Source organism: Corvus hawaiiensis, chromosome Z, assembly GCF_020740725.1.
Source record: "Corvus hawaiiensis isolate bCorHaw1 chromosome Z, bCorHaw1.pri.cur, whole genome shotgun sequence".
Taxonomy (NCBI): domain Eukaryota; kingdom Metazoa; phylum Chordata; class Aves; order Passeriformes; family Corvidae; genus Corvus; species Corvus hawaiiensis.
Genome location: NC_063255.1, coordinates 569,883 through 587,328, shown reverse-complemented (window position 1 = coordinate 587,328; position 17,446 = coordinate 569,883). Strand labels below are relative to the sequence as shown.

The 17,446-nt window shown below is 50.8% G+C and overlaps 1 protein-coding gene and 1 long non-coding RNA gene across 5 annotated transcripts in view; both read left to right on the top strand.

The window, feature by feature from the left end:
- Window positions 1–1,137, top strand: part of LOC125319841 — a 48,772-nt gene extending 47,635 nt beyond the window's left edge. For all 4 annotated transcript variants that reach the window (XR_007200911.1, XR_007200913.1, XR_007200912.1 and 1 more), the window contains one exon: window positions 394–1,137. This is a non-coding gene — a long non-coding RNA (uncharacterized LOC125319841). The remainder of the gene's footprint in view (window positions 1–393) is intronic.
- A 3,283-nt stretch (window positions 1,138–4,420) lies between these two features.
- The window catches only part of NEDD4L (NEDD4 like E3 ubiquitin protein ligase), a 103,813-nt gene continuing 90,787 nt past the window's right edge, over window positions 4,421–17,446 (top strand). The window contains exon 1 of the mRNA XM_048290901.1: window positions 4,421–4,518. Coding sequence (XP_048146858.1) covers window positions 4,471–4,518 — 48 coding nt within the window. The 5' untranslated portion in view covers window positions 4,421–4,470. The remainder of the gene's footprint in view (window positions 4,519–17,446) is intronic.

Here is a 17,446-nt window from a genome sequence, read left to right as displayed (position 1 = left end):
CCTGTAAACTACCGTTTACTGACAGAGACACAGGACTTCTCTGGACTTCTCCAGGGTTAGTCTTTTTTTTTCTTCCTCATGCCTGCAGTGTTATACTGTCACTGGGAACTGAGCAACAATTAACAATTTATGTTTTGTGGGAGCTCAATTCAACTTGGCTTGGCTTATAGCTTTAATGCGTTTTCTATGACATTCTCAATAATGCATTATAAAATACTGACATGTTTTTAAATAGTTATTCTTTTACTCATTTTCTGTGTTCTGAACCATGCTCAGCCCCCAGCCATTTCAATAATGCTTTAAGGAAGGTATATACTGAGAACACAGAGGTAATTATGTTAGTCCAACAGCAACCTGATAAAATATTAACATTTCTTATGAAATTTTTTCCAGAAGGCAGGAGAAAAATCATCACCAGTGAGAAGCTTCGCAGTGAGAAAAGCCTTTTTTCAGCAAAAGATTGTTAAGTAACACCATTAAATATTGAACGATGCTGAGGTGTGTCTGTACACAGCCTCCTTTTGGCTCGGTGTGATGCAGATTTTATTTCTTCCTCTGCAGAAATCATGAAATCCTGTTTTAAATCACGATGGAAGAGCCAATCAGATAAAACCTGTACCTTGCCACTACTACTTTTATGATTTGTTAAGTTCACTGGAATGAGTAATACAGCGTGAATAGAACATTTTAAATACCCCTTGGCAGTCACTGAAGTACAATAATCATTTAAAAGACAGGAATTACAAAACTCCATGTGCAGCTGGTGCCACATCAAACCAAAGGGAGCCTTGTCTGGGTGATTTTCACCTCCTGAGTGGCTGGGGACCTCTGCACTCTCATTTTGTATTTCACCAGAGCTGTTGAGAATAAATAAATAATAAACTGAACAGCAAAAAGCAAGTCATTCTGAGCAGCCTCTGGCAGCAGTTTGCTCTCATAATGCTGTTTGGTGAGCTGGAGGCATCCAGCTCATTTCCTAAAGAGCATTTTCTGCTTAGGTCAGGGCTCTATTAATCTGTTCAAGCCAATTCTATAAAATCCAAACCATCTGTATTTGGGAAGATCATGGTTTATTTGGATTTTCTTTGTGTCTGCTGTCAGTAGATTATTAAAAGTACGAGGGATTTACAGTGTAAAGTCTCTCTATTGGCATGTTACAGCGACCTTCTAAGTAGCATCTCCCAATATTTGGGTAACAGCTGGTATAGTTAAGTCCAGCAGGGAAACAAAGAACAGCCACAAATACTGGAAATGGCTGAGCTTTGGCAGTGTAGAAAGGCTGCAAGGACTGGGGATAGCTGTGCTTTCAGTGTTTCACCAGGTGTTTTATTGGCAGTTTCTGAAGATTCCTTGTGAAACACACCACAATGGCCAGGTAACATTTTTGTATCAGGGATGCCTGGAATTTCTAGGGAAGTGGTGAAGCAGTCACTGGAGATCTGGCCCAGCAAGCCATTACTTCATGTTGTCCTTATGCCCCCATGCCCAGGTGCCATCCAGCCCCGTGCTGCGTGCGGGGCAGCTGCTCCTCCTCAATGCACCACTCGCATGGGCTGCTCCCACTCCCCACTGCTTCCCGTCCTGCACAGGTGGATGGAGCGTCAGCTCTCATGGAGAATTGCCAGCCATAGGACATACTAAATCTATTTTTCTCAGAAAATTGTAAATAATTCATGGGGCTTGGTTCTATAAAGAGGCCAGTTATAAATCATCCGAGCTGCACCTGGAGATTTCTGATGTCAGCATTATCACATGAATTACATCTCTCCAGGGCCATCTATTATTGTAAACACAATTCCAAAGAGGAATTATGCATGTAACATGCACAGGCAAACAAACAAGTAATCTTCAGCCTGGATTTGATACTAAAGCTTTGCAATCCAATTGAGTTGTTAGTGGCACTAATTGTCATGCTCTGGCCTCAGAGATCCTTTCATTTTGCTCCTGTACAAGCGTATTTTTCCCTGGGGAGCACCTGTTGGTGGGAATGCTGGCTGACTGTACACCACCAGCAGTCCAGGTGCTGTGAGGTGGAAGGAAAAAGCCATGGATGTGATTCCAGAGGGATGTGAACATGTGCTGCAGAAAAGATCTGGATTCTGAGTTTTCCATGTACCACCACCTTTACAGTGCTAGGATTACAGTCCACTTCCAGCTGTTGAATTACACCCAACTGTTTCTTTTTCATACTGCTCTTCAGAAATAGAAACATTCTTGAATAGAAACATGCCAGGTTCCTGATGGTTTCCAACTCTTGGTGTCAGCACAGAAAGACAAGGGAGGCAAAGAACTGTGTTTATGGAACTGAATGAAAGGACTACTGAAATCCTGTGTTTCCGTGGTATCCCGGGGATGGGAGGTGGAGGAGATGCTTCTGTTAAGGCAACGAAGTAGGTCAGTGAAAAGCAGGGGGGAAAGCTACATCCAGAGTTGGGAATGATCTGCTGAGCTTGGAACAAAGAATAAAACTGAATCTCTCTTGGCGTAAGACCTGTGCAATGAGCCTGGTGCCAGGTGCTCCTGTGCACCCGGACATCCCAGGGCTCGCCTTGGCCAGGCAAACAGGAGCATTTTGCCCCTGGTGCTGGGGAAGGCCCGGCCCGGCCGTGCCCGGGACTGCCTGCACCACGTGTAGTTTATGGCCAGGAGGGATCCGTGGGAGTACAAAGGCTGATGTCTCCCCAGGCTGGACTTTAACAGTTCATGCTCAGCTCCGGGGCACTGCTGTCTGGGCAGAGGTCACATCCTTCCTGCCCCAGATAGGGCTTTGGAAAGGCTGGAAAAAACGCTTTCTGGCCTACAGACTGCTGTGGAATCTCTCCAGAGAAAGGGATCTCCTTTTTCCCGTTCTGCTCAGCTCCGTGAAACAGAAACAGGTATAAAGCACCTGAGCACACGGAGGTGGGCTGCTGAAGACAGAGCCAGTGGCACTTGTCCGAAGTGCACAGAACAGCCTTGTGTTGGGCTGTGGTGACAGATCTGTCCCGTGCCAGTGGCCCCACGTGCCTTTGGTAACACACTGTACACTTACAAGTAAATGTAATAGAGCATAAACGTGTCTGGGCACCGCTGCCATCGAACTTCCTCATTAGCCTCCACTTAAGCACCACCGCACTGCCAGGAGATACCGAGAGATCATAAATGGGTGATTAACACAGGGAGGGGCACGGCCCGGGGCAGAGCCAGCTCAGGGGCGGAAAACAAATCAAAAGCTCATTTAGAGCTAAAGCGGGACTTGATTTTGCCCAGAAGTGCCCTCGCTCCAAGTGCCCACTGTGTTTTGCTTCCCTAAAATCCGCGGCGGCGAGAGAAAAAATGCCACAGTGAGCGACCATCTCCCACTGCTCCAGAGAGCCGCGGGCAGCGGGGACTTTGCTCCTGCTCATCCCGGGCCTGCACCGGGACACCGGAACAGGGCCCGCCGCCCGCACGGGGACATATCCCGGGACACATCCCTGGACACATCCCGGGACACATCCCGGGGCAGGGCCCGCTGCCCGCACGGGGACACATCCCGGGACACATCCCGGGACTCATCCCGGGAGAGATCCCGGGGCAGGGCCCGCTGCCCACAACGGGGACACATCCGGGGCCACATCCCGGGACACATCCCGGGGCAGATCCCGGGACACATCCCGCTGCCCGCACGGGGACACATCCGGGGACACATCCCGGGGCAGATCCCGCTGCCCGCACGGGGACACATCCGGGGACACATCCCGGGGCACATCCCGGGGCACATCCCGGGGCACATCCCGCTGCCCGCACGGGGACACATCCGGGGACACATCCCGGGACACATCCCGGGACACATCCCGCTGCCCGCACGGGGACACATCCGGGGACACATCCCGGGGCAGATCCCGGGGCAGATCCCGGGGCACATCCCGCTGCCCGCACGGGGACACATCCGGGGACACATCCCGGGGCAGATCCCGGGGCAGATCCCGGGGCACATCCCGCTGCCCGCACCGGGCGCGGCCCCGCAGTCCAGGCCCGGCGGCGCCGCTCCCGCCCACTGGGGGGCGCCTGCCACACGCGCGTGCTGCCCCCGCGCGCCAGCTCCGCGCGAAGCGCCGAGCGCGCCCACGCGCCCGCCCCGAGCGCGCGCATCCCGCGCGCACCCCGCGCGCCCCCTTCTCCCCCTTCCCGCCCCCCTTTCCCACGCCCGTCCCTCAGGGCGGTGCGGCCGCGGAGTGCGGCCCCTCCCGTGCTTTGTGCCTCTCCCCGCCCGCCCCGCCCGCCGCCGCTGGGCCGGCCCGGCGCTCTCCCCGCCCCGCCGGCGCTCTCCGTCCCTGCGGCCGCGCTCAGCCCCGGCCCGCGGCGGCGGCGGCAGCGCGGGCGGCCCCGCCCCCGGCCCTTTTCCGCCGGGCTCGGCTCCCGACGCCTTCCGCCGCCCGCGGGCCAGTAGCAGCGGCGGCGGCAGCAGGAGGCGGCGGCGGGCGGCTCGGCGGGCCCGGGAGCGGCTCCATGGCGACCGCGGCGGCGGAGCCGGTGTACGGGCTCTCAGAGGACGAGGTGGGTCGGCGCGGACGGGCTGGGTGCGGGGTTTTGCCGGAGCGCCGTCGGTGGGAGCCGCGGCGGAGGTTCGAGAGCTGGGCGAAGGTCGAGGGTCGGTCTGGGAGGGCAGGCGTTGCCCGCCCCGCAGGGCTCTGCGCCCCTCCCGCAGCGGCCACTTGCCCGGGGACGGCCTGGCCCGGGGTGCGCTGCCCGCACCCTCGGCAGGTGCGGCCGCCCGGAGCCCGCGGGTGCCTCGGCCGGACCGGTAGCGAACAAAGAGCTGCGGCCGGCGGTGCCGGGGGCGGGGGCGGCCGCCCCTCTCCGCCTCCTCCCCCCAGCGCTGCCAGTGTCCCCCGGGAGCGGCCGCGGGGCCGGTGCGCCGGGTACTGTGTCAGACACAACCTGGCCCCAATGCAGATGGAGCTGATAAGCGAGGTAGGACCCGCGATAAGTAATCACCGTGTGCCGGCTTTATCAGCCGATGTCTTCTGCAGAACCAAAAATGTCACAGGCATGAGAACAGTCCAGTTTACTTTAGGTAAATGTTAAAAATCCTATTTAATGCCTTTTTTTGTTTCATGGCCTTGGTCGGTTGCTCCTTTTCTTAGGAGCCAGTGTCATAGAGCATCAGCAATGGGCAAGGCTGCATTACTGGGCTGTGGTTTCAGGGTATCAGCTATTAGGAGCACAAATACTGCTTTTATTTTTACAGGAGTGAATAGTAATTACAACAGCATTGCTTCCGGTTTTGTGGGGCTGAACACAAAGGATGATGTGTCAGTCTGTTTGTGGTGTAGAAGAAACTAACGTTAAAAACATCTTCTGCCTTGTGAACCTCACAGACAATGTTTCTTACCTGGTGTATTTTAGGGGCGCTGAGTCTGGATGACTGGCTGTAACGTTTAATTCTCATTGGGAAGGAGGTTCCTGGGCAGGAGTGGGTGTTGGGGGGGGGGGGGGTCATTCTGTTGTTGTTAAATTATAAAGCTGATTGCAAATGCTCTGCCTGTGTGTGAAGGTAGGGGAGAGGAGAGGGCATTCCAGTTGGGTGCTGTAGATAGTGAGCACAACAGCAGAGGAGAACCTTCTCCTCACTGAGCTGTTTCCATAATCCTTCATGTGAGCACAGCGGTGGCTGGCACCAGTCCCCAAGCAGCTTTGGGCCAGCTCCGGTGCATTGCCCGACCCTGCAGGTAGCCGGGCCCACTGCCGAGCCATCTGCAGGGTCCTGCTTGCTCCTGCTGCCAGCGGGCCTGTGGTGATCCTGCCTGCTCTTGGGCTGATGGGGGGGGTCTGCACAGGCTTAGGGAACAGTTAAAGGCAGTGGGATTTGCTGTCCCAAAATGGGCACCCTAAACCATTTGATTGGGGGTGCTTTTGTGCTTATATTAGCAAGTGTGATCTGTGAGGAAAAGGGAAGCCTGGAGCCATCCTGCCAGGTCCCAGGGAGGTGGCTGAGAGCTGGAGCTTGGCTGCTGCCTTCTCTGTTGTGTGTGCGCTCACTGTGTCTTTTGTCCCTGCCTCGACATATGCTGGTACTTGAACAGAATGCTAAAGAGAAACGGATACAGGGAGAAATCTGCTGGCTGCTCTCACCTTGGCTCGGAGGTGGAAGGATCTCGGGAGAGCAGGGGCTGCTCCTGACATGATGCTCAGCCTCAGCTGATGCTGGGGACCTGGCCTGTGGAGCAGTGGGCAAGGAGATGTGTTTGTCACTCATCTCCCGAGGTAAAACCAAGCTGTTGGAAAAGGAGCTGCTGGGAAAAGAAAGGCTCTGGTCTCTCAGCAGTGACCCATGTCACAGCTGCAGTGATGACCACAGCCGCACTGCCTGAGGGACAGGAGACTGTGCTTTGTTTCCTGCTTTGCCGTGCATCTGCTAATGCTGGACACTTCTCAGGAAGAGCAGTGACCATCTAAAACTGCGGTGGGAGTCCACAAATGGAAATAGGATGGGAGAAAGAGGGAACAGGGACTGAGGGAGGGGTGGCATGGAGAAGGGTGCAGGTGATGCAGCCTGCTGGGCTGTAGTTTCACGACCCTGAGAGCCTGACCTGCTCTTGAGTGTCTAGTAATGGACAGAGGAGAGCACAGAGGAGGGGAGGATGATCTCTCTCAAGAAGGTGGCTGTAAGGTAGCTCTAGTAAAGAGGGCTGAGGAAGGTGTGCTGACAGTTCTCTGCATGCTGGCTTGTGTGGGTAATGACTTCCCGCTAGCATTGGCTTGGACTTGGCTCATCATTTTTTGGAAGGCAGAGCTCTGTTAGCTGTGAGAGAGCTGTGAGAGGCTGAATTGTGTATGTGGACGTATTCAGCCTATTCATTTCCTTTGTTCCTGCCTGGGTTTGAAATGCAGTTTGCAGATCTGTTGTATGTGGGTTTTGGAGGGCTTTGAGTTGGCCTTGTGCAGTGCTTCCATTCCTGGCGCATTTGCTGATTGGAAAATGCAGTGATTTGCATGCAAGCTGGACTTGCTGAGTGGCTCTCCAGAGAACCAGCAATCTCTCCGACAGACCAGAGGCACAGGCTTCCCTCCTGCTTGCACAGCTGATGTGTGTGGTAGGCGTGGAGCAGGCTCGGGCTGCGTGTGTGCTGGCGTGTCTGCAGAGTTTGGGCCTGCGCTCATCACTGTGGGGAGCTGTGGTTCACAGGGCTGCCTTCCAGGGGGACATTGTTCCGTTTTGCCCAGGGACTCTGATAGGTATTGGGATGCTAGGCAGGTTGGGGATCTGGGGATCACTGAGTCACAGGGTAGGAGCCAACCATTTTAGTTTGTCATGACAGACCACATTGTGTTCACAGATCAACCTCTTTGTAAACCTGAACTGTAAAGTGTTTTATATTAATTAGGTAAAATTAGTTGTAAATCAGATTCATATCCTGACAATTTTTAACTGTTGGGATGACCTCAGCACTGGGCCAGGCTGCCCAGAGGGTGTTGGAGCTCCATCCTTGGGGCTGTTTGGGACCATCAGGACACAGGCCTGGGCAGCCAGCTCTGGCTTAAGCAGGGGGTGGGCCAAGTGACCTCCAGAGGCCCGTCCCAACCTCAGCCTCTTTGCAATTCTGTGAAATAATATTTACACAGGCTCCTTGGAAGCTTAGGTGCTTTCAGGCAATCCCTAAATATCAGTATATATAAAAACTTACAGCCCTTTGTAGCTGAAAATATTTGTGATTTAAGTGTACCTCTCCTTTGTTTCAGTTTGGGTTTCTTGAGAGTCAAATGTTGCCCACACAAATCCACAAACATTTTGCTTTCTCAGTGTCCTTGGATGGAAGCAAAACTTGCAGCTTCTTGGATCTTGTTTGCTTGAATAAAAAATGGAACTTCAGAAAAAAGATCCTTGAAGAAAGGTTGTCTTTTTATATTTTAAAATATTAGGGGGAAAAAGGTTCATATGTGAAACTGCTCTCTGCAGTTCTTCTCTTTTCAAGTTCTATTCAACTTCTGTGACTTGTGATTGAATCAATTGGAATTAGAAGCTTCCTACTGAGATGACATTTTGTCATGCCTTAGAAATTGTCAAAAGGATCTTATGTTCCTGAAAATATCTTGATGTGTGAGATACAATCCCATATGCCTCAAATAATTCTGGGTGTAGTCACTGCAGCCTAACCTTTCATCTTAGTTCTTGTGTGCTGTGCTGGGCAAAGCCTTGTGCCTGAGGAATGAATCCTGAAGGATTTCAGGACCTCAGGAGGCTCTGTGGTGCTTCGCTTTACTGAGACACACTTTGGGGAAAAGGAAACAAACCCAGTTCTGAGTGTGATGGAAATGGTTCCTGTGGACAGGATGAGTTCCTGAAGCACAGGCTCACCTGTACTGGATCTAACATCAGGGTAAGGAATAAGCCAAGATTTGCCACAGTGGTGCTGTGGGGAAGTGCAGCTTGTGCCATGATGGATAAACTGTCTGTGCAAACTGTTTCAGACTGAGGCATATGGGAGGTTGGCTTTTGTGCCTTGTGTTTACATGTTCCTGACGGATTTGTTGCTCTGGAATGATCTCCCTTGAGGGTGTCTCCTTCCCTGTAGTCGAGTGTCATGTTAACAGATCCATGAGATGGGGCTGCAGGGCCTCAAGAGGAAGATGTTATTGCTCATGATCAACAAGATTTATTGGGGAGGAAAAGGGCTGCGATTTTCCCTCCCTCCCTGGACTTGGTGACAGCAGTGACATATGGGAGTTCAGTGTTGGATTTCTCTACTTTGCATTTGAAGCAAACAGTAAACTTTGGAAGTGATGATGATGCAGAGTTGTTGGGGCAGTGTCAGTGTTGTAGATGGTTGCAGTTAGATTTCAGGTGCCGTTTCCTGTTGTGTTGCCTCGGTGGTGAGGCTGTACCTTGCTGCTCACCTGGCTTCCACACTGTGCTGGCATGGCCAGAGATGTTTCCTGAGCCCAGGCCATCCCCACGGAGCCCCTGCCAGCACTGGTGCTGGGGAGGGCCTCCAGAGCTGTGTCCCTTCATCGTTCTGGCTCCCAGCTCAGCTCCCGGAGCAGCACTGGAGCATCGAGTTCTGTGGCACTGCAAGAGCGCTGGATGAAGGACCAGGGCAGTGATGTGCCAGAGAAGCAGCTTGTGGGCAGCTGTGGCTCCTCAGCTGCGAGGTGGGAAGGGGCAGTGTGGGGGGCCAGTCTGCCCAGGGGTGCACCCCTGGCCCCAGGAGCTCCAGCCCAGCCCACTGCATACCTGAACCCAGAGTGAAAAAACCCTTGAGTTCCTTGAGAAGATGCACCTTTTGTCACCACCACTGAACACAGACCCTTTAAATGAGAGCTCTGTTGTTTCTGCTCTGAATGTTCTGGTTACATAAAGCCTCACTCTGCTTTCTGAGGGTGAGAGGGGCCTCCCTTGGTCACAGCACTGACACTGTCTTAGCAATAAGGAATTCAGAATAGTGACTTTTTTATTGACCCTGAATTGTTTTTATAGACACTAAGTGCACTGGCTTCAGGGATAACACATAAACCTTAAATGATGATTGAAAAGTCCAGGTAAGGAAACATTTCATAAATGACAGGGCTTGCATGTCTACTTGTATGGCAGAATAACAAAATAGGCTGTGGTTCTCAGGAGGTCAATAGATTTTTATAAAAGCCTGCATTTTAAACCTGATTTTAATGAGTTATTGGCATGTTTTGGTCGCTAGTACTGACACTAAGTAAATTCTAATTTTATTATAAAATGACTGTAAAGACATTTAAGGTGGCTTGTATTAACATGAGGGTGTGAGGGAGAGAAGGAGGGTTAGTTTTAGCTATACCTCCATTCAGAGAGGCTCTGTCTCCCCTGGCTGCTGTCCTGTCCTCTGAGGGTGGTATGCAGGCAGTGCAACCGGTGGTTCTGCTGCTGCCTTTGGGAAGGGGGGTAAGCATTCCTCGGGTTCCGTGTGAAGGGCTGGCCGTTGGAGGGCACTGTGTAATGGGAAATGGGAACTCGAGGTTCTCTGCTCCTGCACAGAGGCCATTTTCCTGGGAAGCAAACATGGACTGTGAGCCCCACACCCGCTGGTGAGCAGGCACCTCACCCCCGGGGCACAGCTTGTGCTGGCAGTCACGGTTAACACATCTCTGATGGGGTTTGCTGTGTTTTGTTTTGGAAATATCACCAGGCATGGTACGAATGCAGAACGAGCTTACCCGTCAGAAGGGAATCGGTGTTACATCTTAGGATGTAGTGGGAAGAATTCAGCCCTGCAGCTTCTAGGCTGGAGCTGTGTCTCCAGCCAGTGAAAGGTTCTGTGAGATGTAACACTTATCCTTTCTGAACCAAACACGGCTCCTGGTGCGAGGTGGGCTGCCTGCACAGATGCTGTAGGATCTGGAGGCCACATCGGAGGTGGTGCTGTGGGTGCAGCCTGTTGGCAGCTCACTGATTTCTGCTGGATTGTGCCGAATTGACAACCTCTCAGTCCCAGAAGATTGGATGAGGCCAAGACCTTTGCTTAATTAAACTCTGTGCAATATAAACTGGGACTTTCTGGGCAAGCTGGAAACCTCCAGGCCTTGTAATAGCAGTGAGGGCTGGATTATCCAACAGCTTCAGTCAACAGAAAGTCGTAGATGTGATAACAATGTGCAGAAGTAGCTTGATTTAATTACAATTAAACTTTGGTGTTGGTAATGAGAAATCTCATTAACTTCCATAAATTTCTCCATCTTTTGCTTTCACTGCGACTTTCTCTTAAATATTTCATTGTGTTGAATGGGAAGGTTTTACTGTAGCAGTAGAAGAAGTGCTGCTGGGCAGCTCTGTCCCCTTTCGGAAAGAAGTGCAGTGCAATCTTGTGCACGCTGTTATTTTGGGTAGGCTGGGTAGGAATGTGGCGCAGGTTGGGTGACTCCTACCTCGAGCCCTGGGTGGAAGGAATGTGGTTTTACTGCTGGCATGCTCAGCTCAGGACTGGAGCTGCTGCCAGGTCAGTACTAACACCTGCCAGGGTTTACCTGGGACTGGAACTGTGGTTTTCAGAAGTATTTAACACACTATCATGCCAACTTTTTCAGCACGGGTTCTTAAACTGCCCGGTTACTAGTGCTGGAGTGTTCCCTTCCCCTGCTCCCACAGTCTTTTCCTCTCCCTTGCCAGAAAGAAGGAAGAAAACCAAATCCTCAGGAAAGGGATTGTCTTCTGCAGAGAACTAGTAATTAATTTTAAAAGAAGAGATGTGGCTAAATTGCACAGGCCTGGAAGCTAATTGCAGTTAAAATAGTTAAAAATAAACCAATCTGTAAAAACAACTCAAAGCCCCAACAAAACAAATCCAGAAACTTGATTTCTGAGATGGATTGTGGAATGTATTGAGATGCATTATGTCTGCCAGGTGATGTCTTGACTGGGCAACAGACATGGTGTGTATATTTTTAATTGTTCGTTTTTTTTCCTCCCTCCATTTGACCATAATTCCTGTGCACTGGCAGGCTGTAGGTGTTTGTCAGAGTCTTGATTTCTAGGATTTGGGAACCTTAATCAAATTTTGATTACCTGTAATCAAAATAAGTATCTCCGGTTGTGAGAACACTGTCTATTCTGAGGAATCATTCCATGAATGAGTTGGGCTTTGCCATGAAGCCGTAGTGCTCTATTGTTGTGCCTCACTGCATGGATCAGTGTGGCTGTGTTGGTGTCCTGCCAGCTCAAGTCAGGTTTTCCTGTTTCCATGTAGTTTATCTGCTGGAGAGGAGCAGAACGATTTGGAATGGGCAGTGCAACTGTGCCATCCTCTCTGCTTTGGCAGACCCTAGTGTTGAATAATGCTGGCTTGAGGGTGGAAGTATGTTCCTGTAATCTGTGGTGGTTTTAATTGAAAGCAATTCAAAGTCTGACTCTCTTTAAGCATCTTTATGTTATGTAGATGATCACACCGAATTCATGGTGGGATTTTGGAGAGATGGGAGTGATGAGCAGTGTGCAGGAGAAGGTGTGCTGGGAGGACTCCCTCATGGATGGTCTGTTCGGACATTGGTGTGGTGGGGAAAATCTGCTTTTGGCCTCTTCCTGGTGGGACTGGGCGTGAGGTTTGGAGCATGCTGCTCTGGAGGCTGTGGCCAGTGTCCGTGTGAAGGTGGTCATGGAGGTCATGGTTGTGTGTAAGTTCTCTGGAGAATGAAGAAGCTTTTTTCTTCCAAGAGTGAAGTGATCTGGAAGGTGAACTAACAGCAAGGAAGAGCAGTTCGGGGGCGTGTTGGAGGGAGGAGAGCCCAATGGAATTTTGTTGGCCTCATGCTCTGCTTGCCATCCTCCCTCTCTGTTTATCCAGCAACTCCAATGAGAGACGGTCTGTCAGGTCTCCTTCACGCCAGGGAGCAACTGACATAAACTGTCTTCAGCTTTTTACATAAATCAACAGAAGTATTGGACTTTTTAATCACTGAGAAATTACAATAGAGACACTGCTTTACTTTCTCAGGGTTTGATTTTTTTTCTGCGGAACACCAAACAGGCTGCTTTTCTTTGCAGCTTTTGGTGTGTCTATGCAATCTTCGCTTATTGCTGCTGCTAAATGAAAGCTGAGACATTTCACTCAAATGTTTTTGCCTGTTTGATTAAACAGGCTTGATAGATGACCATTTTTTTCCTTGACAAAAATTTCTTGGTAGATTTTATAACTTTTGGCGCACCCCTCCATAGACCAGGTAGTGATCAGGTGTTCTGTCCAGTGTGGGAAGTAAACATAATCTGCAGTCTTCAGATCCCAACTCTATGTCCAAAAGAAAAACTAACCAAAACATCTGAAAGGAAACAATGGCTGACTTGCTGTTACAAATAGATTGCCTCATTCTCTTGGGCTGGAATTTGGAGTTACGGATTCACCTCTCAAAGGTCCTCGAGCCCGAAGTCTGGGTGTGATACCATGGTGATGTTGGCAGGTGTTGGCTTGTATCTTCCCTTTAGTGTTTGCTCGTAGTTCTTATTGGAAGCCATTTGCTGGCCCAGTTGTGCTGTTGGCTGGTGTAACTACCCGTGGGAGTTAAAGGATGTCTCTTTTGTCCTGGTTTTTCATATTTTATTGTGTACTTTTGTAACATACATCTCTAGAACTGAAATGGGAAAGAGTCTGCTCTGGACCAGGCGCTGCGGTGGGATGTGCTGGGTGAGCACATGGGTTCCCTGGGTGCTGGCACCCCCAAAGCAGGGCTGGACCCACTTGGTACTTTGGTGGGGGATTGCTGGGAAGCTGCTGTCACTGCCCAGCTGTCCAGAAGCCTCAAAGCTTTGGCAGGGATATATGTGTACTAGTTTACATATGGCCTTGTCATCTTGGATCTCGGCTGACATTGTGTGTCTGGTAAATCACAGCATCGCTCAGAGGTGCTACTAAAGGCAAAATTACTTCTAAAGCTTTCAGTCCTACATGATGGTCAAGTGGACATGTCAGTTCCTGCTGGTGGAGAGGAGTTGGTGGAGGGAGGTGTGACCAGGTGGTTCCAACATACAAGCTCTGTGCCATGTGGACAAAAATGAAGTCCCCACAGAAGTGTTGGGTTTTGGGGTGGGAAAGAGGAGGCCAAGCTGAGACCATCGGTGATGTAGACAGCCCAGGTGCCTGGAAATGAGGCTGTACTGGTTGCTCCCATCAGAGGTATGTCAGCCCAGTTTATTAAAATGAACCAAATGTGGATTTATGGGTTGGGTATACTACAGGGCTGTCTGTTGTGACTGCTTCCTTAGCACTGGGCCCTTGTGGCACAGGTGGGTGTGTGGTGTGCTGAGGACCTTCAGCTGGTGCTGGTGTTTGCTGAGTGCTGAGGACCTTCAGCTGGTGCTGGTGTTTGCTGAGTGCTGAGGACCTTCAGCTGGTGCTGGTGTTTGCTGAGTGCTGAGGACCTTCAGCTGGTGCTGGTCTCAGTGGTCGATCCCAGGACAGTTCACTTGCAACTCCACCCTCCACTTGAGCAGAGGGAGTTGGGGCTGATGGCTTCTGGAGCAGCCCACACAAATCCAGTGGATTTACACTGCTGAAAGGGAGATGCTGCTTTCTCTTGTACACCCTGGGAACACCCGTGGCCCAGTACAAATTTGCAGACAGCCTCCCATGTCTTTGTGGGGCTGTTGAATTGCAGTAACTTCTGGAAAGGTGATCAAAGTCAGAGGTATGTGGCAGGAGCTGCTGGGGGTGATGGTGGAGGGTGTGTGTAGAGGGAGGGCAGGGCACCTGCTCTTTGGTGGCTGCGAGCTGTGGAGTTGGCTGCGTGGGTCTCGTGAATCCAGAGCTTTGGCTAGAATCCTGACCCTGATGAAGTCTGTGGTAAGTTTGTCTAAAAGCAGCTCATCTGTAGTCATATAGGAATGTTAAATGGATGAATTCCCTAACAAACAGGTGGAGCTTTTAACCTTTTTTTTAAAGATTTCTTGAGTTTACCGTTCCTGCTGTTTGTGGTGAAGGGAATGGTGAGAGGGAGAAGTGGTGTGTGGACAAAACTGTGAGTGTGGGCTTTGTGCTTGTGCTGATTCAGCCTCATTAAAAAAGCAACAGCTTTGCTGCTCAGTGAAGAGCAAGGAGCAATGGACTTGCTTCTTTAACCTCTGCTCTTGGTACAATGATGTTTGATGTATTATAAAATATTGGCTTGGCCATTGTTTGTAACTGTTGAGCTGAAAGAACTTGAAAATTCTTTCCCTGGACAGGTCTTGCTTTAGTGAACTGAGTGAGAGCATATGGCACTGATGGACATGCAACTCCATTTTATAGCTGTGGGAATGGCATCACTGTTTAGAGTTCAGGGTTGCTGGATCACCTCCCTTCCTCAGTTCATATGTTCCTTCCCCCCGCCCCCTTTTTATTTTAAAAAGCAGTCTTAGAGCTAAAGTTTACACCCACCCCGGTGGATGGGTGGACACTTGAGGTGGAGAACTGCCTGATCCAAGGAGTGGTGAGTTGGGCAGCTTAGGTGCTGTGTGCCACAGTGAGGGGCATGTTCCTTGCACAGCCTGCGCTTGTTTTGGATAAGTGGTGGAGGCACATGTTTGGGTGGATGCCAGAAAGATCTCTGTATTTATCCTTGCTGGCTATTTGGTTTGTTTCAGTTCCATCTGGTCAAGTTTGGTCACGTACTATTTTATTCCTTATTTCCAGTGTCCACAGAAAAACATTCACTCCTCAGGGTCAGGTGGATTCCTGTGCATGCCTGGCCTGGACTGTGTGTGAATAACACCACTCCTGCTGCCATGGCCTGAGGAGGCACTTCTCCTTTCTATTCCCTGTGGGAGGGAGCCTTGCTGTGTGGTTTTTCGTGGCGGGGTAGGCTTGTCCCAGCAGTACTGTGCCACACCTGGGTCCTGACAGTGTCCATGCTGGTGACTCACCGTCCTTGCTGTTGGAGCAGGGGCGTGTTGGGGAGCGCAGTGAGTGGGATGAACCTTGCTTCGTGCCTTCTCCCGTCGGCAGTGCCTCCTGGCCTCTGCACCTCAGCAGGAGGGCTGGCTTCTGCGCCATCCTCGCCTCACTTGGCTGCAGTGCTGCTTCTCGCCCACAGTTCTGGGGCTGATCCTCTCCTCCCAGTCACGCTCGCTAAGAGGCTTGTAGGAGACAAGTGAGAGCATTCTCATTAAAAACCAGCTATTCCCAGGCTATTGGTAGCCTGAGACTACCAGAGGTGTGTTTTCCTTCCTGATAAGCTGCTCTCTGGTTGTGGCCACGAAGTCAGGACTCCAGCAGTGCCGCTGAGTGCTCACTGGAGGCGTAGCAACCTGAGAGCTGGGCAGGAACAGGGACAGGCTTCCCCTGGCCACCAGCGAGGCTGGCTGAAGGTCTGGAAACCAGAGCTGGATGTGGGCCTTTAGGAGAGATAATGGGCAGGGAACCTGAATGGATTGTTCTTCTCTTAAGGTAGCACTATGGATATTTTTTTCCAAATTTTCTTTTTTGTACAAAGTGGATTATCCTGATGCTTCTGATGCTCTCTTATCCAGGAGCTACCTTCTCATTCTGTGATCTAATTAGCACAATAAAGAACATGTTGCATTTTCATCCCCTGTGTTGAAGCTGAGATTTCACTTGTCCCTATTTAGGCCCCAGCTGCATCCCAACGGTGGTGGCCGTGCCACTCTGGAACTCCAGAACAGGAGAGGTGGGTGCAGCAGAGGCCAGCAGACACCCCTGTCATGCAGTTGCTGTGCTGGGCAGGTCTGGCCAGTCTGGGAGCAAGGTCAGAGCAGTGTTTTGCAGGGACATCCTGCAGCTGTACCAGAGGTTGTGCCAAATCAAGTCACACAGTCAAGTTTTGGTTTTGTCTTAACTAGTCTCTGTTGTAGTTTGAAAGTCAAACATTGTAAACCAGACTGTGCTAAGTGGTTACAGGCTGGGTGTGGGTTACCTGCCAGGTCATTTGCCACTGTGCTCCTGCATGCGCCTCATGCAGGATGCTGATAGAGCCCCTTTGGAGGCTGTTGAAACCACGGGCCCTTCACAACTGTTAGTGACTGGCCTCAAAGTCTGCAGAGTTAAGATGCTGACGTTTGTAGCTAATGTGTTTTCAAGTCTTATGGTGACCTTCTCATATCTTGTGCCTACCTGTGTCATTTTTTTCCTTAGAATGTTGTCCAAATTTTGGCTTGGAACTAGTGCGTATTTTTAAACATTTCAGTCAAAGCTTTAGTCACTGTTTTAATTGACATTGTTATTAAAGAAATGCCTCTTAACACTACTTGAATTGATTTATCAAAACCCTGAGTAGTTTCTTCAGCCTGCTGACATCATGAGAATTTACCTTTAATCCCTTGTGCTGCTGTCATGGAGCCTGATTTTATTTTGAGTCTGGTCAGTTCAGTTCTGAACTACTTGTACCTGCATTTGTATTTCTTCATTTTACTCCACTGAGAGATGATCAGCTGTAATTCAGTGCAGATACCCGTACCCCAGGCCAGTGCATGCCACATGACTTCCAGCTGCAGCTCTCGAGTGTCTGCCCTATAGAGAGTGAAGTTGTTGTTTCAAATTCCCAAAACTTGGACAGGAAGTAGAGCCTGTGTGAGAGGAAGGTTGGAGGTGAGTGCCAAAATGACTGCTGCAGCCTGTACCTGGTGAGGGAAATCACTAAACACTCACCACTTTAGGTCACCTCTGTGTGTTGGACACCAGGACTGTGGCATTTGGGAAGTGAAGTTGGGGTCCCCAGCCCGGTGTCACTGCAGGCTGGAGCGCGCAGGGGTCCCCAGCCCGGTGTCACTGCAGGCTGGAGCACACATGCCAATAGATAGCATTTGATAAGGCTGGAATGTGCTACAGAAGCTCTCAGTCATTGCTGACTGTTGCTGTGGAAACTGGCTGGTTTCGGTGGTTTAGCACTCAGCATCCTGATGTTTATCGGGAAGGTGAGACGGTGCTGTAGCTGATCCCCCCCAGCGTGGAATCGCACGCCAGGGCTGGTAGATGCCAGGGTTGTCACACAAGTGTTGCCGGATGTGTGACCTGGAGTAGCTGCCATCAGGAGGTCAGAC